The 27576-nt window shown below is 31.8% G+C and overlaps 3 protein-coding genes across 3 annotated transcripts in view; 2 read left to right on the top strand and 1 right to left on the bottom strand.

The window, feature by feature from the left end:
- Window positions 1–195: 195 nt before the first annotated feature.
- LOC136977035 (leukocyte elastase inhibitor-like) lies at window positions 196–1438 on the bottom strand. Its single transcript, XM_067272468.1, has one exon. It carries the CDS (start codon window positions 1421–1423, stop codon window positions 296–298), a length of 1128 nt encoding a protein of 375 aa, XP_067128569.1. The 5' UTR covers window positions 1424–1438; the 3' UTR covers window positions 196–295.
- Window positions 1439–6847: 5409 nt separating this feature from the next.
- LOC136976428 (ras-related protein ced-10-like) lies at window positions 6848–8848 on the top strand. Its single transcript, XM_067271697.1, has 6 exons — window positions 6848–6952; window positions 7740–7871; window positions 7948–8062; window positions 8138–8255; window positions 8334–8470; window positions 8545–8848. The coding sequence occupies exons 2-6, from the start codon at window positions 7747–7749 to the stop codon at window positions 8617–8619; spliced, it is 570 nt and encodes a 189-aa protein (XP_067127798.1). The 5' UTR covers window positions 6848–6952; window positions 7740–7746; the 3' UTR covers window positions 8620–8848.
- Window positions 8849–10017: 1169 nt separating this feature from the next.
- Window positions 10018–27576, top strand: part of LOC136977207 (protein ECT2-like) — a 45669-nt gene continuing 28110 nt past the window's right edge. The window contains exons 1-10 of the mRNA XM_067272675.1: window positions 10018–10068; window positions 16852–16897; window positions 16981–17054; window positions 19850–20026; window positions 20111–20200; window positions 21545–21652; window positions 21720–21821; window positions 22479–22578; window positions 22690–22698; window positions 26199–26320. Coding sequence (XP_067128776.1) covers window positions 16891–16897; window positions 16981–17054; window positions 19850–20026; window positions 20111–20200; window positions 21545–21652; window positions 21720–21821; window positions 22479–22578; window positions 22690–22698; window positions 26199–26320 — 789 coding nt within the window. The 5' untranslated portion in view covers window positions 10018–10068; window positions 16852–16890. The remainder of the gene's footprint in view (window positions 10069–16851; window positions 16898–16980; window positions 17055–19849; window positions 20027–20110; window positions 20201–21544; window positions 21653–21719; window positions 21822–22478; window positions 22579–22689; window positions 22699–26198; window positions 26321–27576) is intronic.

The following is a 27576-nucleotide window of genomic DNA, read 5'->3' on the forward strand; positions in this document are numbered from 1 at the left end:
AATAATATAGACTTTAATGTTTTTACTCTTGTTTAATATATAAAATTTTCTTAGAAGATAGTATAACGTTGATAGAGAGAAAAAAGGTAATTTTTTCGATCGTTTTATTCCATGTAAACTTATACATGAATTATATTTTGAATGACCAATGGTTAAACACCATTCAGTTCAATTATTTCCTTTGCAAAATGCTATCTAAATAAAGTATTAAACTCTAAATCCTCATTGGTACGTTCGACCTTCCGCGTGTTTCCGTATGCAAATTTGGAGAAAGATTGTTTTTTTTTTCTAGAATTTAAAACACTGGGCGCCAGACCTTGCCCATAAATAACGCCACGTCCGTTTCTTTATCGAGAATTAGGAAGAAAAAGGGTCTATCGACTACAAATGGTAGAGGACGAGCCCGTTGACCGCTTCTGGATAAGAATTGGAATACCGTCGAAGCAGCTGCAGTGGTGCCCTTTTCCGATACGTCGATGGCGGCCGTGTGTCTGACCCCGTCGATTGCCAAATTTTGGTCACTGGCAAAAAAATCGGAAAAGTCGGCCTGGCCCCTCTGAAAAACTTGCCTCAATCCGATAGATTCGAGGGCGTTCATTAAATCGTAACTAGGACTCATGCGAAATTTGGGTAATTCCACGTGCATGTTCCTATACCTGAGCTTTTTCTTCAATTTATGTATATTACCACTCGTTAAAACAGGTTCTAGAACTTTAAGACCGAAGTACAAGTGATCCGGAAGTACTATCGTCAACGACACGTCCCTCATCTCACCGTATGGCAATTCTAGAATGGAACATTGTAGGTCTTCGTCAATGGCATAAGGATATCTTCCGGTAATAGACATCATTTCTACTAAAGTTTCCTCTCCTAGAGATACCCTGAAGGGTCTGGATCGTGTTTTGCTCGGATCGAATGGCACGTGCCACGTGGCGTGAAAATACACCGCATTCGCTATAATTAAACGAGTCTGGCTATCCACGCTGGAGGATGGTAAAACGTTCTTGATCTTATCCCTGGTGCGTTTTTCTATCCAGTGATTGATCAGCAATCGAGCTTCTTCGGGATCGTTCTCGAAATCCACGTAACCGACATTCTCTTCCTCCAACGAGCACGGATTTAGCTCCAAACCACGTTGCAAATACATCCGATTGGCTAAAGTATATCCCGCGTGTTCGCGTATTATATCCTTATACACTTCCTTGATTTCTAGTTTATTCAATTTGTCTATACCCAAAATGGTCTCCAGTTCTATTCGAGTGCTGCTGGCCGATCCGTAATACGCGATCAGAAGAGCCGACCAAATTCCAAAGGGGCTAATCAGGATCCCTCCTACGTCATCGTTGACGTGATTGGACAGAGTTTGCAAGAGAGAGAAGCCGAATTCCGAACACCCCTTGGTTAACAGTTCTCTAGATTCCATTAAAGGTACCGCCGTTACGTTGTACTGAACGCATGTCGATCGACTTTGGTAGAAGAGACTCGTTAATATTAGAAACGGAAGTTTCATTCTGCAAAGAAAAAATACGTTTGTATGTATTAAACTAGAGTTTTAAGTCATTTAGATTAAATATTTTAATTATCTCAGAAGAAACAATGGATGAAAGAAGAAACGACAATAGAATCGCAAAAGCGTTTGCGACATACATGCGGATGTAATCATAGAAATTCGCAATCTCTGTGAAATTCTATGCTTACATTCTAGTAGGATTATTCATGGAATTCACTTGGGTGACGTCCCCTACAAGATTTATTCTCAAATCTTTTTGGCTCTCCAGTAATGGAGTGAACGAAACCACCGTAATCTATTTGATCACGGGTTCTTGCCTCACCAGGGAGTGATCGCGTGGAATTTTCGAAGTTTTCTTCAAATGTCCCCGTAGAAAAACTTTCCGGGGTACCCCCTTAGAAGGTCGTCCTTGTGTTGCTTTACCTTCCAACAATCCAATCCATGTGATTATTCGCGTTTACACACGTGCTCATATACATAATGGCGCCCTATTGTTAATTAAAATATACAAATATTTTACATTCCATCAACACAATCCCAAATATTTGCATTATTGGAAAACGAACAACGGATGATTTTAGATGCATTGCACGATGGTAAATATTTATAATTAGAATTTGGGCAGCCGAAATGATTATTATAGAAAATTCCGCCTCAATAATTTGTTGATCATCCCATTCGATAAATGCAATTAAGAAATCGTTAGATTTTATTGTGAGCCTATGACAGAGCCCGTCACATACGGAATCTGTCATTGGCTCGCTTATCCGTCTGTATTAAAGGCAGTTTTACCCCACATAATACGTTACATTCGATGATAGAATACGTTATAACGAGGTTTCCAAGGTTGTACACAGACAAAAACTTCATCTAAACGTTTGTAAACTCAAATATAGAATTACTAGCTGTTACCCGCGACTTCGCTCGCGCGGATTTTGCAAGCAAACACCCATTTATATTCAGTATTACAACAACCATAGTAATTGTTATATAACACCTACCGCTGATAGGTAAATGTATGGATGAGGATCAGCATATTTATCAAATCGTCTTTAGAATATTGTAGAAAACTGCTGTGTAATATTCTTTAGCATTATTTAAGACTACTTTCTACCTAAAATCTATTTATTTATATTATTTTATAGAATAAACAAGTGACGAAGGATTCACGTTTTAACAAATATATCATGCAGTGAAGCCTATTGCGCCTGTAAATTTTAACCTTTCTCCGAATCGGTTGTAAATATTCTTACAATAATAGATTAAATCATGAGAAACGTGATGCCCGACCGATTGGCATCTGTAGGGCCCCTTTTACAGGGGATCGGCAGAGCTGTTTAGTCGAGTTCCTCTCTCACAATCAGAAAAAGTCATTCGAATGCATTGAGATTCATTCAATGCGCCACAAAGAACAGGTTTATGCTTCGTGTAATTTTAATTACACAATTTTTTATTTTAGATCCGATAGATCCGCCGGAAAGAAACAATCACGAGGTTCCTAACACCGAATTTTTAATAGTTTAGTAATTCATAATTTATGGTTAAAACAATTAAACTGGTGGTTATTCGTTCTCCGGTGACCCAGTGGATAGAACCGCTAACTTATATGAGTTTGCCTCCGATCAACAAGCTGACCACGTGCACTTTTCTGGGTTTTCTTCACGCGTCTAACACCTAAATGTACCAATTTCCCATAGAAAGTTCTCCCAAGATGCATCTCTTTGGAAGATTGCCCAAGCGATGAGTTTCCTTCTTCCATCAATCCAATCCACGTGCTTAATCGCGTGTTTACACACGTGCTAGTCAGCATAACAGCGCGCTATTGTTAAAATATGCAAATTATTATATTAAACACAAAGTTTAAATTGATTTTGCTACATTGTTTACAAACTGGCAAGACATGTTCCTTTATTATATTCCATTTGTTCCACCTTAGGCAAGTAACGACCGCGACTAACGTGATTGAAGAAGCGCTGGATTCTATTCAATTTATTATTAAATATTTACATTTTCGTACGAAATTCTGTAGATTTTCATTATTTTTATTAACTTCTAACAATTTCATTTATAATTTTTCAAATTTTTACTCGATTTTCATGATTATTCTCGGCAGCGGAAGGACCGGACTGGTTTCGATTCCGGATCCCTCACCTTCAATTACAGTCATCTGGTCTATAGCAAAGATAAATATCAGTTGTTTTACTCTTTTTTTTTATCATGGAGCATTTCTCGGAAAGCATTTCTACACTTAATTAACATAAAATAATCTCTCCCTTTGCATTCTCCTCACGTCTAACGTAAGACATAAAATGGGATCCCGCTACGATCCTTGCTTGAACAAAAGAAAAAGAAGGAAAAAAAAAACTCGATAAATGTGTATTGTAAAATACAGTTTTTACACTTATTTTATTGTTTAAAAATTAAAAAAAAGTAATTTTTCACTCCTTGACCTTTTATTTATTTTTGTAATGAACAATTTGTTCCCTTATCTAATACATGTGTAAGAATACTTCTTCTGTGTTCCCTGAAGCAAATTGTAAACACTTGTTTAATTTGATTAAATCTTATTAACGTTTCTTAAAGATTTGTTTCGTATTCCAAAAGAAACTAGCTTCGATTTTTTTCCGGTAGTTTCAGCCCGCCAGCAATTGTGTGGATAAAACCACCGAACAGTGGTCGTGGGTTCGTGCCTGACCAACGAACTGGTCAAGTGGTTTATTCACGTTTCTAACACCTAAATAGGGGCCAGTTCCCTATCTAAAAAGTGCTTCCAGGAGGCAAACGAGAAAGGAATCGGATCGAATCGATGGGACGAAGCGACGGGACAGACGGGCGATCTGTCAAAGAGGGTGCCACCCGAGAAGCAAGCCCCCATTTCGGTGTTACATACAAAAAAATAACCAACAATTGAAGTGGCGAGGCGACCAGGATTCGATGATTTCATCCATTCTAATATTGAACTAAAGGAGAAAATTGTAACACGTGCGAATCTAGAACACACATCAATTTACAAGGATGATAAATCGAGTTTTTTTTTTTTTTTTTCAAAGAGAAATCTGGATTTTTTTTTACCGAGTTAATGATTAATGGGACTCAGAACGGATAGGAAAGGTGACGTCGAACCTCTACAAGCTTCCAAGCATTAAGATACAACAAAATAGTAAAAAAAAATTACTCACTTTAGAGCACGGATCTTTAGAGATGGTTAGAGAATAGACTCCATGGAAAATACAAAAAGATCTAACGCAGGTTGGAGGGGCGATGCGGGTACTTAGATTAAAACTTGTCAACCTCGTCACGTTGTCTAATAAATCAGTCGCGTGACAAAACAAGGTTCCACATCTGGTTCATTACCTTCAGATTTAAGAAAAACAGCGTAAAAAATCCAGATCCGAGAACGAAAAAACAACACGACAATAGGAAAATTCCAAAGCGAAACTCATCTAAAATTCTGATACGAGTTACTTTCAAGTATCGGAATTAAATTTATTAAAATAATAATTAATAAATTCTTCTCACGTTTTATATCTGTCAAGGTGATTTGCTTTCTAATCTTTAAAGAAATCAATCAAAAAGACGATTGTTTTTTTTACCAATCAAAAATGATTTTTCCGGATTTTTCTTCCAAAAAATCCAATCCGAAACACCAAACTCCTCCTTCCGCATCCTTTCTCTTAGCATCCTTGACTCTCACTTTCTATATTTTTTGATTGGTGTAGACGAAAATAAACTTAAAAATTGCCGTTTATTATCTAATAAATCTCTTCATTAAAGATGAATGATATGGAATTTAGATTCCGTTAATTAAAAACGTTACTTTTTGTTCTGTTACGGGAGGGTGGAGTTGTTTGGCCTTATTTGTCATTAGCCTTGTCTTAATTTTTACGAGGTCGTCGCATGAAATGTTTCATATTAATATAACCCTTCCGAGATAAACAATTGTTTTTTCCTCTCTTTTAAACGAAAAGTACATTCGAATTTACGTAACGTAATCGATGCGTTACGCTATAAAATCTTCTAGAAAGTGTAAACTAGAAGAGGAATGTTACCCGTAGATTCGAATGAGAAGACGTTACGCGAGAATGGTAGGAATTGACGATGTCACCGTCCTATTTATGACCTCGTCGTGACCTTGTTTCTGGAGGAAACCGTTGCGTAACATCAATTATAAATCGTTTATCTTTCACCTTCGTTTTAAAATGAATTCTCCATTTGAAATTGTTATTTGGGGGTTTCCGAGAGGTCCTCGGACACTAATATTTTAGGATTTATTCGTACTTAAACTCTTCTACGTAACGAGAAAGTTCCGATTCGGTGACGGCGTGTTGCGTTACTAAATTGGACTTTTCTGTTACGTTTAAGTCTGTAAGCGAGGTGCCTAGAATAAATCTATTGTATTACGTAAATCGAAGTGTGACGTGATATAAATTGATAATAAAGAATACTAGAGACCTTAGCAATGAGGAGGATACTGCTCAATGTGGTCCCCCGTTTTGGAGGTGTAACCTTCGAAATGGAAACTCGAAGACAATGAACTATGTGTTTAATGGGAAACCATAATTGAGCTTCTGTGTTGCTTCTCGCAAGAAGAAGGCTGCTAAATTTGTAACATGTCCCGAGAAAACACACTTTTTAAATGTCCCCGGCGAAAAAAATCATACAGATTAAAATCCAAAGCGCCAAAAATGCCAGAGGGGTGAAATTCTGTACTAAATTTTTTGTTCGTAACACAATAATCCACTTCAAATTCGGAATTTTACATTAGAATTAATGCAGGGATGAACTTAGAATTGCGGCAATAAAATATAACTCATAACAGGTCTCACCCCTCCACCAAATAATGATACATATAAAAATTCGAGGCCTTAAGATATATATATATATAGGCCTACTCGTAATGCGAGGCCTAAAACTTGTTTAGCTTATCCGGCCCTTGATAAATAGCAGAAAATAAGGAGATAAATTCATATCATTCCTGTAAATCTAAGAATTTAATCGATTTGTTTTTTTGTATTTGTTTCCTTGTTGCAATCCATTTAAAATCGATTTCTATAATTGATTCCATAGCCGAGATTCGCCTTCAGGTGGCAGATTTCTACAGTTATTACTCTGCATATTAGAATAATTAGCTCGAATTTTTATTAATAACGAGCAAAAACGACGTTTTCTTAATAATATTTATTAATTTGATGGCTGAATCATGATTATTTCCCCTACAAAATGCTAGGCTTTCCACATCCGTATCTGTAAGAACTTTGAGGAAATGGGTAGTGAGAAAGCGGATGTACTGATTTTTCAACATTTACATCTATTTCTACGATAATTCGCTTAGTTTATTAAATTTTTAAGCAAATTTCATCCATTCGTCTAATGTTTTAACTCATTTTAACATATTTCGACCACTCTAAACATCGAATCCTCATCATTTGAAGTACCGAAAAGGTAAATGGATATTCGATTATTCTTTAATATAAATATATTTGATTCTTCGGACTTTGCTGAGGCTCTAAGATGTAACGTATAAAGAGCTCTTCCTTTCCACTAAATGACGATACACTTAAAAATGCCAGGCCCTAAGCTAGGCTAGTAACGCGCGGCCCTAAGCTGCAGCTTGTTTAGATTAAACTAGTGCAACTGGTGCCTAATTGAGGGACTTGGCACACATTTTTAATTGTTTATAGAAAATTATATCCATTAATTAATGAGAATTATGTCAAAAATCGTTGGTTGTATGTTTCAAAAATTAAATATTTAGTTCTTTATTTAAATTAGTGGATTGTAGTTTTGCCATCAAAGGCTTTGTGTGATTGTATTGAATTAACGAGGCAAGGCAACCCAACGCGTGAGCAATGTGTTAGAAAAGGGTGCCTCCCGGAGGAGTTCTATTGGAAACTGGCCCCTATTCAGGTATTAAATACAAAGAAAACCAGAAAATATCACGTAGTATGGGGTGCTTATTAGGCACGAACCCACCACCGGTGTTCAATGGTTTTACTCAATGGTTGCTGTGGATCTTTAAGAATATAATAGGGAAGTTACTCGGAAGTTTTCATGCACGGTATATAAAGGACAGAGATATAGGCCATGCAAGTTGGCTCGGACCTTTATCTATTTTGTTGGGTCTATTATAAAGCCTCTTTTGGCGTTCACTCCCTAGAGCAGGAAGATTTAAAAAGTATAATTGAATTAATACGAAACAATTAATTAAGCAAATTAAAAATTTTTCTAGGAAACCGATGACGTCGCGCATAAATCGTCCAATCAAAATCGTAGTAGTAGGTGACGGAACGGTAGGTAAGACTTGCCTCCTGATTTCTTACACAACCAACGCCTTTCCCGAAGAAGAATACGTTCCTACAGTGTAAATACTCCGAAATTTTCTAGAAATAAGCACAAATGTTTGTATGTTTAACTTTTAAAAATGAATTTTTCAACAGTTTCGATAATTATTCGTGTACCATGTCGTGCGACGACGTGAGAGTCAGTTTGACTTTGTGGGACACGGCGGGTCAAGAAGCTTACGAACGCCTCAGACCTCTTTCGTATTCGGGAGTGAGTAGACTAACTTGCATACACCAATTTAAATTGTAAATATTTAAAAAAAAATCAAAAAATTCTGCCTTCTAGACGGACGTATTTCTTCTGTGCTTCAGCGTGGATAACATCAACTCGTACGAGAATATATCCACAATATGGCATCCCGAAATCATCCATTACTGTCCTACAACCCCGTATATTCTAGTCGGTAACTAAGGTTAATTCTAGATTTTTCTTTATTTTTCTAGATTTATAAAAATATAATATAAATTTTCCAAATTTCTAGGCACGAAATCGGATCTGAGGGAAAATGGCAACGGCTCGAAATTCGTGACAAAATCTATGGGAAGGAAGATGGCCGCTAAAATTAAAGCTGTTAAATATGTCGATTGTTCTGCTAAGTTACTAGAAGGAGTTACAGAAGTAAGTATTGTTATTTTGATAAATTAATTTATATATTAATTAATTAACGAGAGACATTTTTTGTTTCTTCGTAGGCGTTCGAAGAAGCTGTGAGAGCGGTTCTCAACCCCAAATCTTCGTCTCAATTATTTAATTGCCGAATTTTATAAGTCAAAATATTTGTTTGCATATACAATTTGTTTAGTTTCTGTATTCGCGAATGAGCTCTCTCGATAATGTCATTATTCACGAATTTTGTAAATGGGAACCTTGCTTGAATACTCACTACACCAACTTCTTGACCATTGTAAGCCACTCTTTAGAGAACGTACAGTTCATGAAGATCAAATATGTTACTCGCAATTTGAAGTGTTAATAAAGTTGTCTTCTTCACGGAAAGTTGTGTAAGAACTACTTACTAGATGTAGTGTTCTCCTTAAAATATTTCCACGAGAATTTCATGGTAAGGTACCAAATTAAAGCGCTCTGGAGGTTCGGGATCGAATCCGAGCGATCAAAAAACCCTGAAATTTTTTGGAGAGATACGCCGTGTCCTTACTCTTATCACCCGGTTGCCTCATTGTGTGCCTAATCCAGTGGTTCTCAATCTTTCTGAGGCGGTGGAACATCATTAATATACTTCTTTATTACACGGAGCATTAGCATCAATATATTCAAAACTTGATAAACAATTCCATGTTTACTATTCTCAGGAAACAATGGAGCAATAAACTAATAAACTTTGACATATTGAATGAAATGAAAACATGGAATTGTCTACGTAGATTGCAATGGGAATAAATTTGAATAAATACTTTAAAATGTTTTCTTTCGTGGAACACTCGAAGTAGATTTGCGGAACACTGGTTGAGAACCATTGGCCCAATCCATTATGTTTACAATTATAAGGTCATCTTAGTGGCCACCGGGCGGAAAGAGTCGAAAAAGTCTGAACGTTTTCATTTCTCGTGTTAATTAATCAATCTATTTATTCTGTTAGTCGCTCGAGTGTCTCGTTATATAATTCAAATTGAGCCGATACAATCTTTTCAGTTGAAAACGCCGCCGAAATTTTTGACGCGGCGCGCCGCATCAAAAATTCTTTAAATTGCCGTCGCCGCGGCGACAGCTATTTAAAGAATTTTTACTATTTCGAGCATTAACAGATTAAACTTTTATTAAATTATCTAATTATTTAGCATTTTTTATCCAAAATAAACACGTTCAATTTCAAAATTGAGTAGCCTCGAATGGGAATCGAACTCGGTACCTTCGTTATGTAAATTTGTTCGCTTCTAATTTATAACTTTATTTTATATGAATGTAAAATAATATAGCTACGAATGTAAAATAATATTTGTTATAAAAAATTAATACATTATAATCCGGAAATTATTCGTAAGCCTATTAGGCCTACAAATCATAATTATCGTTTAAAATATTTAAGTATCAATTTTTATTTTATATTTAATAAAAATAACATTAAATTTTATAGACAAGTAATAATAATAATAATAATATAATTTTAATAAATTTTAAAATGTTTTTTGACACCATTAAATATTTCGGCTATAAAACAGTTAGAGAATTTGGCAGTTTTTGACAAGTTATCGGAGCGGGTAAGTTTGAATTATATTTCCCACGTTATGGTATTTTTGAATTGTTTTATGCATTTTTAAAAGGGTTTTTTTTAGCATTTGGGAAGCGAAAAAGGTAAATTAACCCGAAATTAACATAAAAAAGAAAATATTTTAGTATTTTTAAGAAGAATTAGTGAATAAATGTGACGCTAAATAACAATATAATATTTAAATGAAGATGTGAATTATGGGTACATTCGGTTTGTTTGCATAATGTACATTATTACGTAAGTTTGACGTCATTCTTGTTGGTTTTTTTAACAGAAAAAGTGAGATAATGACGTGGAAGTACACTATTTAGACAAGACGAATACACTTTATATTACTCATGTACTGACAGTTGATTGAAGTTAGTCATTAATTGACACATTAGATCATTTTGGTGTATTTAAATTTAGATTTTATCTCTGCTGGACGTCGTCGGCACTTTGGGTTTTAGGCCTTCGTCGTACGAACAAATCAAAAGTGGGCGAGATGCGGGTTTGTGTCGCTTGACGACGGAGGTGTGTTCTGCAAAATGTCGGTCGGTCGTTCTCTAATCTGTCTTCGAATATTGGCGAGTCTGGTGGCGACTGGTAAATTGCCGGAAACTTCATAGGTAATGTTTTTGAACGATGTCGGTCTTAACAATTGAACTGGGAAACGGATTCGTAGTTACTATATGTAGGATATGTGCAATGTGGTGATAAATATACAGTATATGTATCTAAACAGAGAAAAGGTATAGTTGGCTACAAATCATTAGCCCTGTTATAATCTTGTGGGATCTTTACTGTACAGGCTGTTGCAGAAAAATGTATGATTATTAACTTTTGGTCCCATACCTTATACTATGGAGATCACAATCTTGTGGGATTTCTATAGTATAAGTGGTTTATTGTTAAGCAGTACATATCTGTATTCTGCTCCAAAATTTTTCTTAATTCCTTTGAATTTGGTCAAGCACACCCAAAAATTGGTTTCTAGTTTTTTAAAAGTTTTCCTTGACTCATTTCTAGAGGACCTTTAAATCCTTGTACATTGCATATAGTGTAAACCTGCTGCTAACTTGGATTGATGGGGGTGAAGGTTGTCTTAATTAGTGGAGAGTTGTCAACAACGATGTGGAAAATGAGAATGATTTATATGATCAACTCTATACAGAAATTTGTGAATTGAAATTCTATACTGCTGTAATTTGTTATTGCTGGTATTTAATAGCCAAACAAATTTTATGACAATATAGTCTTTAGTAACTACAGTAACATAATGAACAGTATTGCAAAGGCTTTTAATATCAAAAACATTTTGTTAATTGTGATTTTTTCTAATGTCAAGAAATTTTAAAGTACTGTTTCAAAAAAAATTTATCCAAGTTAATAAAGAGTTTACTGTATTTAAACAATTTATAGCATCGACTCTGTGTACTTTGTGAATAAATAACCTCGCATTGACAATACATTTCGTTTTACAAACATTATTAGTTTTTTGTTTTAATATTTCTTCTAAAATTTTTTTGTAGATCACTTGGTGTTCTTCCACCAGATTGGCAAATGAATATTTTAAGATGTTAAAGCCAAACGATTGCCTTAATGTATTGGGCCCGATACATTACGGCAGTCGTTTTGAGATGTTTATATGTTAAGATGTTGTTTTTAGTTTGCGGATTATGGGTTGAAATCTTCCATTTTGGGCACAGGAATTATGAAATGAGAAATTATACAAATTTATTGTTTATGGGTGTCATTAATTTCCGATTTTTATTTTAATATTATTAATAATTCATTAATTAAAAAAAGTAGGTGACTTGCAGAAATGTAATAAAATACATTTATTACTAAAGCATTTATTGACCAGTTTTACTTTGTATATAATTCTTAAAATATTCTCTCCAAAAACTTCAAAAATTGTCTTAACAAAGAAAAGATTAATTAATAATAAAAATAGCATCTCCATATTCTGAAAATATGGAATACACAGTGCATTAGTTTCCTTAGATTTAAGCTTGTTACATACAATCAAGAAACAAAAACTTGCTAAATAATCAATTAATCACTAATACATAAGTGATTTATACAATATAAAACTGCCATTATAGTCTCAGTACAGACTCCTTAAATAATTTCTATATAACAAAATATGACCTACTTGAACCTTTAACCGGTGCATACATAATTTAATCCTCCAAAACAAACGTTTTCCTAACCCCTTCTGGGTTCTTCTTCAGGTAAATCAGCTGGATCGAACTCGAATACAAAAATTTGAACTAAGCCGAACGATGTTAAGTTTTCGAATGTTAGCATTCTACTCTTAACTTTTTGTAAAGAAAAAACTTGGAAACTTGTGAGATTATTATCGACGACTCATCTCTCAGACACGTATTTTATGTATTTTGACTTAACATTCACTACCGTTTGGATGTTGATGGTTAAATTCGAACACTTTTGAACACATCACGTGACAGAATACACAAACGAACTGGACATTTGAAATTTAACATCGTTCGGCTTAGTTCAAATTTTTGTATTCGAGTTCGATCCAGCTGATTTACCTGAAGAAGAACCCAGAAGGGGTTAGGAAAACGTTTGTTTTGGATGATCAAATTTTGTATGCACCGGTTAAAGGTTCAAGTAGGTCATATTTTATTATATACATCCCAGTGTGCAATTTGTTTTTATAATTTCTATATCTACAATAATTTTCGTCTCTCAATATATTGAGAGTAAAACAAACCTAAATAGTGAATGGCAATTATTTATTTTCGAGAAGTTCTTACTTATCGCTAGGAATAAGACAATGACAAAGAATTTGTTTTCGTGTAGCTGGAGCTAAAATCTGAAAAATATTCTGGACGTAACCTTTTAGAATCATTTTCTTTTGGCTTAAATCTGTTTCATGATCACCATTTGCAGTGTGGAAAACAGATGTTTTATTAAATTTAGTTTATAATAATTGTATATATTACCAATTATAAATATTTAACAAGGATAAAAAAAAGTAATAATTGAAGACTCTGAGACTATGTTTGTTATTTTTACTTAGTCTATAATGTGCTGTAAATATGTTTGATTGTTCAATGTACAAATAACTTGGAAAAACTAAATGTGGTTTGTTTTACTTTTTATATATTTATGTTATAGCAATAGATTTTAATAAATGGCATAAAATGTTAAGTAGATGGTAATCACATTTCCTTAATATCCATGAGGAAGGAGGATATTGTCTGGTAAAGCAGTTTGAATACAGTTGGATAAGCAAACCAATGATATAATTTGTTTCAAATGAATGAACTATGTTGTCGGTTTGCTTATTGGGCCATACTAAAGCCACTTTACCAGGTGACACACCCAACATTTTGTCATTTCGGTTAGTGACTTTTTTATTATATTAATAGTTAAAGTCAAGCTTGTAGAAAATATACATATATTAATGTTTTTAGTTTTAATTAGCATTAATTATTATATAAATACTTTTATACAGACAAAGGTCGAATGAGTTTGAACTTAGAAAGTTTTGAACATTATAATAAAAGGTAAGGTTTAAATAAAAATATGTGACACGCTCGAGTTAAACAACTCAATAACAGGAAAACTACATTATTTGGTTTTACAGATTGCATTGTGGATGAGAATATAAATTTTAGATGCTTTAGCGATAAACATAAATTTTGACAAAGGAAACTAATTGTACAGGGAACACATCTGTAATTGAGTATGCCAGCTTTGTTATACAAGGAAATGCATTTTGGGCCTTCTGTCCCTCTTTAATCCTTTATCACAGATCTTTGACTGTTTATTAATAAATAATCAAAGATCTGTATTTCTTATATGATTAGTTCTGTTGAGCAAAATTTATGCTTATCACTAAAGTATCTATTAGTAGAATGAATAACAATTAAACAATAACCTTTAGAAATGAAATTGATAAAACACTTGATATTTTTAGCTCCTTTCCTTTATTCGCGTAATAAAATCACACGTTTCAATATTATAAGTTTTGATGGTTAATGTTGATTAACGTTGATTTGTGAACTGCAACTGTTACATAAGATCAAAAATAATTCTAAACAAATTCTATATTTTAGTAAACAAAATAAACATTTGCTTAATTTATAAATTTAAAAAGAATCTTCAAGAATGACATTTTTTTTCTTTATTAAACTTAACGGTTTACTTGAAAAATACTAAAAATGTTGCTCATCGTGCATTCGTGGAAAGTTGTTTTTTATTTGTCCACTTTCATCAAGAATTACTTGCAAATAATTTTGCTTGTCATTTTCACAAATACATTTTTTTGATTTTGATTAATCAAACTTAAACATGTTTATAATAAAAACATTTGATAAAATTGTGGCCAAATGAAAACTTTTGTATTATCCCTCTTTTTGCCTGGTGGATGTATTCAAAGAACTCCACTTAAAAAAAAAAGTACAGTATAAAACTCCCATAGAAAAATACCTGATAGGATCCACAACTTCAAAGGAACAAAAAATAAACAATTTAAAAAAGAAACACTAGTGTTTTTTTATTCTAACTTCATTTATCATTAACATTATTTGTATGTAAATATAGTAAATACAAGGTAGCATAGGAAACACAAAATAAACATACAGGATTCTCTGAAATACAAATAGTATAGTACTGTACTTAAAAAAGATAAATGAATTTTTGATTTAGAAATGTGTAATCCTTAAAACCAGTCTTTCAATAGAAAGAATAACTGCTGCAAAGAAATTTAAAACGGAAAAATAACACAAAATTAAATTTAAAAATTTTCAAATAAACTGTTTCATTCTTTTAACCTCAAAAAAAAAAAGCATAAAAAGGATTAATTTCTGATAAATAATATCTCAGACAGTAAATTAATATTTAGTTATTTTACCTTTGGCTTTTATAACATTGTATGATCATTCACTGTATTAACAAGAGCCAGGCATTCATTTAGTAATTTCATCCCAAATTTGCTTGCTTTTTTTTTTTTTTTGCTTTAAACCATCCATACTTTCTTGAGGACTTCTCAATGCTTTTTTCATTTTATTTTATATATTTTCTGTAGGGGAAAGGTCGGGACTGTTCGATGGCCATTTTAATGTGTTAATATTATGTTGGGTGAGCCAAGCTTTGTTGGTTTTATCAGTATGACAACTTGCACCATCCTACTGGAAAATAAAATGTCTGTGATATCGTAATTTTTCTAATGATGATAATAGGTTTTCCTCGTGAATTTATTGGTATTTTGCTGCATTTACCGATCCCTCAACGAAATCAAATTTCCCACATCTTGGGCTGATGTGCAATCCTACTTGCTGGAAATATTACAGTGCACCGTAGACACTCGCGACAGATTGTCTCTCCTCGCTTTCTATTGACTTTATTTCTATTGCCTCTGATGCAGACTTCAAACTTCACTTCATCACTAAAAACAACCTGCGTTCACTGCTGTTGTGTCCAGCATTGGTGCTATTTGGCCCACTTCAATTGGTCTTTTATTTGTGTTTTTGTGAGAAGTAATTTTTGCCTTTGTCTAAGAAAACAAATCACATGTTACAATTGTTAAGTAAAAATAATAATTTCTTACCTGGTAGAAGCTGTAGCCATGTTTGTGCAGATGGGTACGAATTTCTTTTGTAACTTTTTTCATTCATTCACTAATTCAGAGTGATGCCTCTCAATTTTTTTATTATTATTTCACGAAGGTGCTTGTGATCAGTCTTTGTTACAGTTGCTGATCTTCCAGTTGATTTTTCTAAATGAACTTTACTAGTTTCCTGATATTTTGAAACAATACCCTATACTGTAGAATTACCAATTTTTAATTCCTTTACAATTTTCTTAAGGATTTAACCTGTCTAATAAGGATGATAATCACTTCACGTAAATCAACACTTGCACCCTTACCGGGTACCATTTTCATTAAACAAATACACCGCCATAATATAAATATGGAAAAATATGCAAATAACTCATTTTGGCTCATTTACATATTTAGGAACAGGTCATTTAATGCATTATCTAAAGTATTGTTTGTCAGCAATGGCTCTGTCCAAGGTTGTATTTTTTGTCGCACACTCTTTTTTCGACTGCTCGTAACTTTATGTATTATCAACATAAAAATTTTTTAACGTAAAATCTCCAGTTATAATAAAAGTTTACTAATATAAAATAATTATAAGTATACAAAATTTTTTGTTTGTTATTATTGAAGGATAAGCTAGAAATTGATTTGAAATAACATGCTATTCAAGGTTATTTTGTGGGGTTGTGTATATATAAATCTATACTGGATTATTTGAAAAAAAAGGGTTTAAAAGTAAAGCTGATTTATTTATACCTAAAATAACATATAGCAACAGTAATGATAGAATTATTCGCCAAATTTCACATACACATTACACATGCATGACGTAAGCACTGTTGGTGACATACCAATAGGCTTTGCTTTTGTGCTGTCGTTTTTGATTAATTCTGTATATTATGTGTTTGCGTGTGTGAAAAAACATATTCAAATACATACATATGTAATCATCTTTTTGTATGCTGAAACTGTGTGCTGTCTGAATTTCAGAAGTTTATTCTTATTAAGTTGAAGATTATGTTTATTGGTGGCAGTTTCGTGTAAAGATCTCGAGCCTTTTGTCGTTTTTATATGCGGGCATTAAACCCGAATTGGCTTTTGATGCTATCGGTTGCAAATATTTTTATTTCAATCTTATTTAAATTAACGTAATGTCATAAAAGAAAATCTTTCAAAATTATAATATAATGATTTTTAAAATAATTCCAGGCAATACAAGATATTAATAGCCATAATAAATGTGAAAAAATGGAAGGTAAAAACTCTATGCTTTATTTTTATATAATTAAATTTCTTTTTTCGATTATCTATACATTAAAATAAATTTAAATATTTTAGAGGATAAAAAAATAAAAATTTGTCTTGTGGGTTCTGAATTGAAAGAAAATGTTGAAGTTAAAGAAGCCATACAGGTAAATTTATTTAAAACTTTTTTAAAGAAATATTATTACAATAAGCGTTTATTGTTATAAAAACTTTAATAGAATAGTGAATGCATTTAAAACAAAAATATACTTTTATGGAAAAAACAATGCATGTTATAGTTTTGATTCGGTTTAATCAGTTTTTTCCTACAAGCATTTTAAATTCAAATTCTTCTTTTGATGTATAATAATGTATGTACATTACCTTATACATCAGTAATGCCAAATGATTTCCTGGATGTTTACTGGACTATATTAAGGCTAATTAATAATCCAAAACAAAGCGGTTTGGCTAGAGGTAGCTGCTATTTTGTAATCAATTAAAAAATTATAGTTTAGAATAGGAATGCTGTAAGGAAAGAATTGGCTTGAAGCTGGACTCTAACCCGCATCTCCCCCTTACCGTACAGTTGCATTTCCGATTATGTTATCTTTGCTTTCGGAATTGTTAAATAATTAATTAATTTTGATGTAACCGTACGGGTAGCTTGGGTTTCTTCTAGAGTATTCTAGATTAAAAATAAAAAGTTATTAAATTTATCACTAAATGGCTACTTCATCTACGTCAAGCTAAATTGTTTCGTTTTGGATTATTAATTAGACGTAATATAATCCACTAAACGTCTGGCAGATTGTTCGGCTTCTGTTTACATTTGTTTGATTTTATTTGTTTAATTATTAATTTTTGTAGTATTCGTCATAAGTCAGACAGATTTGTTTTTGTTTATTTTTGAATTGTTCTCAAACATTTTCATTAATGCCATACAAAATTGCCTCGTCGATATTTGTCAAATAGTGTTTTCTCAGCAACATGTTCTATTACAATGCATATTTGTTTGTAAACCTTAACTAGGATTTCTCAAACAGGATTTTTTTTTGTGTTAAGTTTGAGGAAATTTTGCAAATAGAAAGCATAATTAACTCATAAACTGTCAGAATACATTTGTATTTATTAATTTTAAGCCTGCTTATTAGATTTTTAAAATTTTTGCTTATTATGGCACATCACAGATTGTCAATAATCAATATGTAGCCTATTTGTGTTAGGACTCTGAAAATTCTTTACTTGTCAGAACCTATAATATCTGGAATAATTATTCATATGCTATCTTAATTTTTAACCATGCCTAGTAGCTTCAATAACTGCATTATGCCAGGTTGTGCAAATTGGGCAACGAGTATGAAGTATGCAAGTATGAAGTTTTTCTTCATAAACCTGATTATTAAAGCCAAATAAACTGCCAAATTATCGGGCTGTAAGCTTGATGCCGCCGAAGTAGACAAATCAAGAATACTAGACGACAAAAGAAGCACCGTAATGCATCTCTAAAACTGTTAGAAATCTTCCAGGCTACGGGTGAAAAAATGCATAACACCTTTCTTCTGTTAAATGCATTAAAAACTATTCACTCACATTGATTGAATCAAAAAGGGCATTTTCAGTAGCGAGACTTTTCATTATTAAAATAGTAACCAGATTGAGTGATTGGAGTATTGACCATCTTTGGTTTTCAAAATCTTACAAAATATTATTGTAAATTTTTATATTATGTTTTATTTAAAAAACGAAAATTACCTTCTAAGTCCATTTTTTTTTAAATTTTCAACTCAATTCAAAGGCATTTTTTTGTAAGCAGTTTCCGACAAACTTTAATAAATTTTTTTCTATTTGTGAAAATTTCTATGTAATTCAAAGGTAATTTTAATATATATTTTACACAGCATTATTAATATTATGATTTTGGATGTTGCAGAACATATTAAATTACTTTAAAAAATGAAAAATAATTATGTCATTCAATTTCAAGATATTTTTTATATTTTAAAAATAAATAATTATATTCCAGGATCCCAGGAAACAGTTCACTTTTTTCCCGAAATCCCAGGACAAGCAAAAGACCGGGAAATGAGAAACCCTAACTAACCTTAACCAATATACAAACTTTTTTCTTTATCTTCACTTTAGATCAGTGATTCTCAACCACTGCGCCACGGCGCTTTAGTGTGCCACGAAATTTTTGAAGTGTGCCGCCGCTGCGAATACTCATACATAAGTGACGTCAGACAATCATCAGTAGTTCAATCGGTCCTACTTCCTAGGGCGTGTTTGGAAATTGCAGTTATCGGTGTTACCGGTAGCTGCCTGTAGTTACCAAGACGTTTAGAAAATGCGACCTAAATAATCGACCGGTTGTCCTCCAGTATTTACCGAAGTAACCGCATGTGCCGCCAAATTTTTAAATTATTAAAAGTGTACCGTGACGAAAAAAAGGTCGAGAATTACTGCTTTAGATTATCTCTCAGTAACTATTTAAGAGCTTAATATGTTAGAATGTGCAAACTTAGTTACCTGTGAAATTATAGATGTAGGCATATGGCCACTAGTGCTGTAGATGAATAGTAAACTCTTAGATATTATTATTTGTGTGTGTTTGTATGTAACATTCAGATGTTTTCCCATACTTAATCAATTTTTTTTTTCTTCATTTACAAGGTAAAGGGGTCTGCTGCCCCCCCTCTGGTTTTGCTACTGCATCTAACATTTATTTATTATTATTAATATTCTTAAACTTTAATTTTTTTTTCATCTGTTAATGTGTATTATGTTGAAATTTTTATATTAGTTCTAGAATTATAAGTACTTAGCATAATAATTATTACTGAAAATAGGCAGTTAAAAACGTATGTACAGTATATCGTATCCGACAATGGTTATTAATAATAATGTTATTTCTTTGAATTTATTTTATTAAATTAAGAAATATTGTAATTTTATTTTGTAGCATTTTGCTTTTCCTGTTGTCTTCAGTGAAAATGGAACAGAGTTTATAAATGATAACCAGTTTAAAATGATATTTGTACTTAATGAATTTGAAGACGAAGTTTATGATCGTCTGCATAACGCTGGTTGTACAATTCTTGGTCCGACTGTAATAATTCAGTCGGCAAAGAACAATTTGGTAAGATACAATTTGATTTTTATATAAATTGTAAATTACATTATTAAACGTATTTATTCATGTATATATGTTCTTTAAAAATAGGCATTTCCAAGAAATAGCCGTCCACTTTATACAAATTCGATGAAAGACTTTGTGATCTGTTTCAGTGGATTTCGTTCTAAAACAGTTATGGTAATACATTGGTTGTAAATTATTTTAATAGTTTATAAAGTTTTTCTATACTTTATACAAGACAATGATTTTGGAAAAATTTTTAGTTTTTTGAATCAAATGTTTTAAATTTTCTGTACATTTATATAGACAATTTAGTTTTGGTTATTAACTGAATATAATTGCCTTACTTCCTTGTTTATATGAAAGCCAGGCAGATCAGTTTTTACCAATGCCAATTAAGGCATTGGTCTGTCGCTTGGGAGGACCCAAGTTGAATCCAGGCCGATAAAACTTCAGGAATTTTTGTTCTATACAGGCTGTCTGTCCCATGTATGTTGGATCCTGTACCTTTGCCTGACTGAGCCCATGATGATCCTAGGGAAAACTCCCATTTAATGTCCACAGGACAGAGTCAAAACAAAAAAAAATTAAGTTATATTTCTTTAGTGAAAGAAGTTTTTTACTATTGAAGAAAAGTTTAAAGATGCCATATTCTAAAAAACAGCACAATTTTAAGATGAAAAAAGTTCTCAGACTTACAGAATACTCACTTATTCAGAGTACTTATAGACAGTACTCTCTCATAATAAGCATCTGTTTTTTGAGGAAGATAAGGCTTATTGTAAACTGTAAAATTACACTTTCTAATTAGCACTGTCATTCTTATTGTATGTTGAAATAAGGTGTGTTTGTATGAGTTGAGTGTTGCATTATAGTTTGGTAATTTTTTTCCACTTTGACTATTAATGAATCTAATAATAATATACACAATTTCCAAAGAATAGAAATAATAATCATCCTCTAATAGTAAGTGTGCACTAATAAATACCTCAGCTATATCAGCTATATGAGCTAATTCTTCTGTCTATATTGTAAATAGTTTAATTTATGTATAGAAAAATTTCAATATAGATCAGGTTCTCTCTTTTTCAGGTTACTGATGATTTGGTACATATTGTAAACTAATAGACTAGATAAGGAATATAAATTATTGTCAATTATTGCAGTTTTACAGTCTTAATTAAATGTTCCCATAGAAAAATGTTGCATAAAAATTGCTATAATTTGAACCCAGTAAGGTTCACATTATAGCAATACAAGAATATGGTTTCTAGAATACACTCAAATGGCATATTGAGGCACAAAAAGTACATAGTAAAATGTTAACTATATAAAAATAATTATAATACAGTCCTTAAAAATCTTCAATGAAAGCTCATGAAATAATTACACTACAACAGTATAAAGTACACTTCAAAATTATTTTCATTTTATTAATTGTTAATTTAACACTAGTTTAGTTTAAATAATAAAATTTATATATATATATATATATAAGAAAAGCATTTTTGAATTTTTCAGAATAAAATGGCAACTTTAGTTCATCACATGGGAGGCTGCGTGAAAAAAGAATTTAGTTCTAAGACAACTCATGTTATTGCTAATTCAACGCTTGGAGAAAAATATAGGGTAAGTCTGTCTTTAAAGCCTATATTAAGTAACTAAATTTTAAAATATTGAAATCTTGTAATTTCAGTACGCCGTTAGTCTTGGCACACCAATTATGAAAGAACAATGGATATACGAAATGTGGTCACAGAGAAGAGATTTAAGTAATTTTATAAATGATGAGAACTTGGTATGTAGATGCTAATAATATCTTGTATATTTTTCAAAATACTGTATTTTCCAGCATATATGACAGAAATATTACAGCTCTAAATAAACCAGGAGATATTTTTAATGAATTTTAATATTTTCAAGTATTAATACAGTGGACCCCCGATATAACGCGCATGTCGGGCGGGAAACAACACCCGCGTTATAAGGTGAACCGCGTTATACCGAGCGGTGTGATGTAACGCAGTTCACCTCTTTACTTTAGCAATAATGTCAAGCTTTTCTTTTACTCATCATGCATACAATAATTAAACACCATTCAAAATACATGCAGGAACTCAATACATACACAATTACTCAATATGCAGTAACAATAAAATGCAGTACTCGCTAATGCTGCATCGATCTGTATAAACGTGTTTGAGCTTATCGCATTGCGAATATCGCCTGCACTATAACCGAGTGCACGGTATAGTGAGCAGCGCTATAACGAAGGTCCACTGTACTTTCATTTGCATCTCTGTGATTTGCTTAGGTTTATTGAAATATTTAGGAATTCATTAATAACTAATAACTAAACTCCTTCAAATCTGTTTAGTTAAAGATTCGAAATAATTTTTAATATATTAAATATTAACTTAAATATATTTTTAAATTGTAAATAATAATTTTTCAGATGAAGTTAAAATTGCAGCCATTCTGTGGATGTAATATAACATTTTTGGGCTTTAAGAATGATGAGAAACTTCATATGGAAGAACTTGCTGTTCAGAATGGCAAGTAAAATTTTATATAATATTGCTATGTTAAGCATAAAAGAAATTTGTTAATTTGGCAACCAAGGGACCAGAATGGTACCAGATTACTGAATATTTTTATATTTTTAGAAAAATTTGGTAAGTTGTATGCAATCTGAATGTTGCAGATATTGCCATATATTTTGTACCAGTGTACAGCAGCAGCATGCATGAAAGAAATCAGAAGCATGCATGCTGCTGTATGCTGCTGATTTCTTTACACACGTTCTTTAATCACAGTGAACATAATACAATGCATAACTATACTGTGTTAAGATTGATTGAAAAAATTGCAAAAATAGTGCACAAAATCAATATTCACAATAATTCTTATGCATATAATATTTTCCAGGTGTACTGTATATATATGGTTTCAAAAGCTAAACATGTTCTGAGTATAAGAAACTTCTTTGCTGTGCTCTTTACATTGGCCTGTGAGGAAGAAATAAATCAGTGATACATGTTACTAAATGTAAAGCAAGTGCTAGCTGTAACAGAGCAATGTTTATTTGGCGTAATACAATGTAGACTACATTGTTTTTAGCACACCGTGTGTTCAAACAAACCAGACTATTATCAGACAATTCTAGATTATTTGCTGCTCTTCAGAGGACACTAGATTACATGATGTGCTGGATTGATGAACTGTTAAATTGAAATAGTTAATTCTGGATTCAATGAATATGATACGAAATATAATCGTTAAAATCAAGCAAACAAAATAACAAAAACTTGGCAAATGTCGTTGTTAAATAAATCAAATAAATTTTGCATTTTGTTGCAGAATGTCAATATGTAAAGTAGAAATCTGTTAAATTTCATACTGATGATTTCTAAGATTTTTTGTAATTTTTGACTTTCTTAATTATAGTATTTCTTTGTTATTTAATGACTACAGTTAATTTATAATTTGTTTCTTCTATAAATTACCCTTAAGAATTTTAGAGTGAGTACATTATTATAGTGGATTATCACATCAGTAGAATCTGATGACATTTTTAATCTTAATAGTAAAGCTATCGTGATTTCAATTCCCAATAATGATTCATTCTAATGTGATTTTCAAATATTCATAATTTTAATATTTAAAATGTGGAATATCTTCTATTGGGATGTAAGAAATTGTAAAAATCTGATCAAAGTTAATTCATTTTTATGAATAAGTCCTAAAGTACAATAATCTATCAGAACTATTGAAGACATTTTTTAGGAATCAATAGAATAACTAAAATAAAACATTTGTGAAAATTATTGAGGATATCTCCCATACAATATGACTTCCAGTTCCGCTCTGAAACTGTTTTGGAAATCCTCCGTACAAAATTTCACAATTTTTTAAGTGTAAACTTCATTATTTGATATTTTTTTCTATTCGAGTAAACACGTGTCATCTCGAATTTACCCACAAATTTTAGAATAATTGAAATTTTCAAATTATTTTGAGTCTTTTGTCAGGTTTATTTTAATGAAAACTGATAGTACAATTTCTTTTCTTGTCCTACCTTTTCTATCAACCAGGTGTCATCATCGTTGCTTCTGAACTTTAACCCTTAACACTATCACTGTGTTTTGTTTTTATACATTAATCTTGATATTTAGTAAAGTTTATTTAAACATTTTTTAGATAAGCACTATTAAATTTTTTTTAACTGTAGGTAAGCAATCGTTCGTAAAATGGCAAACAAAATATGGCAGTATCTCTGTACTCGAACAATTCAGTATTCAAACAGAAATTCTGGCAAAAAGTCACTCTGCACTCAACCAAATGCAACCTGCTAGAATAAATTTTCAATTAATAACATACTTTTATTTCATTGTCCATGAAAACTTTTTATGATAAAAATAAAAAATATAAAAATGTTGCCAATAATGCTGATTAAGATCAACAAAAAAACCAAGAAGATGACAATATTTTATTAAAAGAAAATGCCCTCATTTAACTAAAATTAATATTAATGTGTAATACAGTACTTTTATTTGTGATTGTCAATTTCTTTCTGATCAATAATTAATTATCGATTGCTTTAATAAACCTATTTCCTTTGTAACAAAAAAGAATAGTACACTTTTGTTAACTTCTGGAACTTAACCCTGGGTTTTGCATTAGTCCTTTGTTTTATATAGTACAGATTTGCAGAACACTACACTTTTTCGGAATGTAACTACCATGTTATACGAGGGATACCGAGCTGTTTATAATTAAAGTTCCACTTTGAAATGGCCATAAAATGAAAACTACTGGACAGAACGTTATCAAACTTGGTAATAGTGTACATGATGTCATAGGATTTTATTTCCCCGCGAAATAAGTAGTTCAAAAACTCGCCACCAGCGGGAAATGGCTCTGTATGCAATATTGTTAAACGAAATAAGACACGAAGACATCGGTTGAAAATAAAAATGAACAATTTGGCAGAATTGAAAAATGCAATACACCAACAATTCCTCCTGATATGCTAAGAGCTACTGTTGAGAACACAGTAATGCGATTTAACTTGCTTTCAGAAAATGGTGGATGCCACATTGAACATGCTCTGTAACACATATTGGTTGAAAATGTTTTTAATCGTTTCTAAAGTCTTCCTGTCTTATTTTGTTTAACAATATTGTGTACAGTGCCATTCCCTGCTGGTGGTAAGTTCTTGAACTATTTTTTTTTTGCGGAAATCCCACGATGTCCTGTACACTATATTACCAAGTTTGATAACATTCTGTCCAGTAGTTTTCATTTTATGGCCATTTTAAAATGGAACTTTAATTATAAATGCCCTGTATATTTGTAGTCTTTGGATTCTTATATTATCATTGTTTTCAATTTAGTATTTTTGGTCCTCTGTCTATCTCATTTGTGTTTTTTTAAAATTGTTAATTGATATGAAATTAGAGTTTTAATTGTATCAACAAATGCAAGTTTGTATAATTTGATTGATTAAAATCTAAACAAAATATACACACTTCTTTAATTGCACTTTAGTTTGTGTTTTAATGTTTCATTTTATTTGTTGGTCAATTTCATATTTATATCCTAAAGATCTACAGTTTGATAATTATTAGAATGTGACATAAATATGTATAGTAATTTCCATTCATATACTCTGCATACATATTTTAAAATGTGTACAAGAAAAAAGTTTGTGAAGTGTACTAGAAATTTTAAAGTTATAGCAATATGGCACACGGAAATAAGTTAGAGAAATTTTAATTGACATGCAATTGAATAGGGAGTCATCAGTGTTCATTTAAAATTTTATTTTATTCTTCTTATTAATATTTTTAATTTGATGTTACTTTATAATAATTGTATAAAATAGAAGATAAATCACAATTTCGTTTATCCTGATGTAGACTTGAAAAACGTTAAATTGCAATTATATACTATTAATTAATAGTAAAACTAATTGTGTATATACATTTCAATTGCTTTTTAAACTATAATGAAATTTTTACATTTTATACTCTGGAATAAACTTAAAATATTTGATAAAAATATTTTGTTTGAAATTCTTGTGTGTTATTTAAAAAATTGTGTAACTTTAAAAAATTTCTATATAAATTAATTCTTAACTGTTTATATATTCATTTTATTTATTGTTTTTAAGGTGGAAAAGTATCCGAAACAATTGATCATTCTTGCACACATCTAGTTTTGGAAGAGCGCACAGAAATTCCCGAAAGTATATCTGACAGTTTGAATCATAAAACCCATTTAGTAACTTCTGAGGTAATCTATAAACAAATTGTTTAAATTTATATTTATGAATTATTATTAATTGACTTGTTAAAGAAAATACATATTACAATATAAAAGCATACGAATAATGCTTGAAACTTACAAAATCAGTCTTTTTCTGTAGGTTCTTTCCAACCCAAGGGCACTAAGAGGCCCTTTTTAATTTTATGTATAGCAGGTAAGGGAGCAGGGCCTAACATGTACAGGGCTCATTAAAAATTCCTGAAGTTTTTGATCTGGACACAAACCCAAGTCCTTTACATTGACAGGCTGATGTCTTTACAATCTCAGCCATCTGTCCATCTATATGTTACTTTGTTGTTTTTTAAAGTGTATTGACACCTAAAGAATGATGGAACGGTTTATACGGCCAGTTTAAAGATCAATACTGCTATTTTTTACATAAATTGCCTACTAGGACTTATTATACTGGTGACGATATTCTGCAAATTAAGAAACAATTCAGAAAAAACAGTTTTTTTTATTTTTCACCTGGAAAGTTATCCAGAGTCGCCACCATTTGCGGGCCTAAGCCCAATTGGTCTTGGTCTAATAAATGCGTCCCTGAAGGTTGGCGTTCTGATGCATGTATTAGCTCTAGAATTACCACAGTTATCCAAGTAGGAAAGTACACTCTAAGGAACCGTAACTGATTTAATGAGTCATTTGCGGTTTCACCTTATTTCGGTATGTACTTAGACATGCATGGCTTAATCTTCGAGACAAGCATATACATGCATCAGAGCTCCGACCTTCAGGGACAAGTGCATTTATTAGACCAAGACCAATTGGGCTTAAGTCCGCAAATTAGGGCAGTCAAAAAGAATTTTTTGGAGGTGGTCTATCTGGGATAAGTTGGGTCCCATTCCTCACCAACAGGTTGCTGCATTGGGGATCAAATCCATAATGGGTATGATTTAAGAAAGGGTTGGGAACCTCTTAGTGTCCAAAGGATGGAGGGAGTCAAAGAAATGTATATTGAGTGATTTTTGTTTATTGGTCATTTAAAAAAAATATGTTATTTTAAGAGTCTGTTAATGAATTGATGAGAAATAAATGGATTTTAATTTATGTAATATGGTAAAATCTGAATAAAATAGAAACGTGACTAAATTGGAAAAATTCTTCAAAACAGAGCAATTTTTTCGTGTTAAAAAAAGAACTTTTCAGAGCGGACACCTGTCAAACCAGAAAAAATATTCAGTGTTGTGTGATTTCAGTTTACACGGGTTTTGCTGTACATAATT

This window comes from Centruroides vittatus, unplaced genomic scaffold, assembly GCF_030686945.1.
Source record: "Centruroides vittatus isolate TY-2023 unplaced genomic scaffold, ASM3068694v2 contig_1112, whole genome shotgun sequence".
Taxonomy (NCBI): Eukaryota; Metazoa; Arthropoda; class Arachnida; order Scorpiones; family Buthidae; genus Centruroides; species Centruroides vittatus.

Bases quoted from the DNA above. Each gene is read 5' to 3' on its own strand.
- LOC136977035 (XM_067272468.1), bottom strand. From the start codon at position 1,423: ATGGAATCTAGAGAACTGTTAACCAAGGGGTGTTCGGAATTCGGCTTC.
- LOC136976428 (XM_067271697.1), top strand. From the start codon at position 7,747: ATGACGTCGCGCATAAATCGTCCAATCAAAATCGTAGTAGTAGGTGAC. The intron at 8,063-8,137 runs GTGAGTAGACTA...TCTGCCTTCTAG, and splicing joins GACCTCTTTCGTATTCGGGA to ACGGACGTATTTCTTCTGTG. The intron at 8,471-8,544 runs GTAAGTATTGTT...GTTTCTTCGTAG, and splicing joins TACTAGAAGGAGTTACAGAA to GCGTTCGAAGAAGCTGTGAG.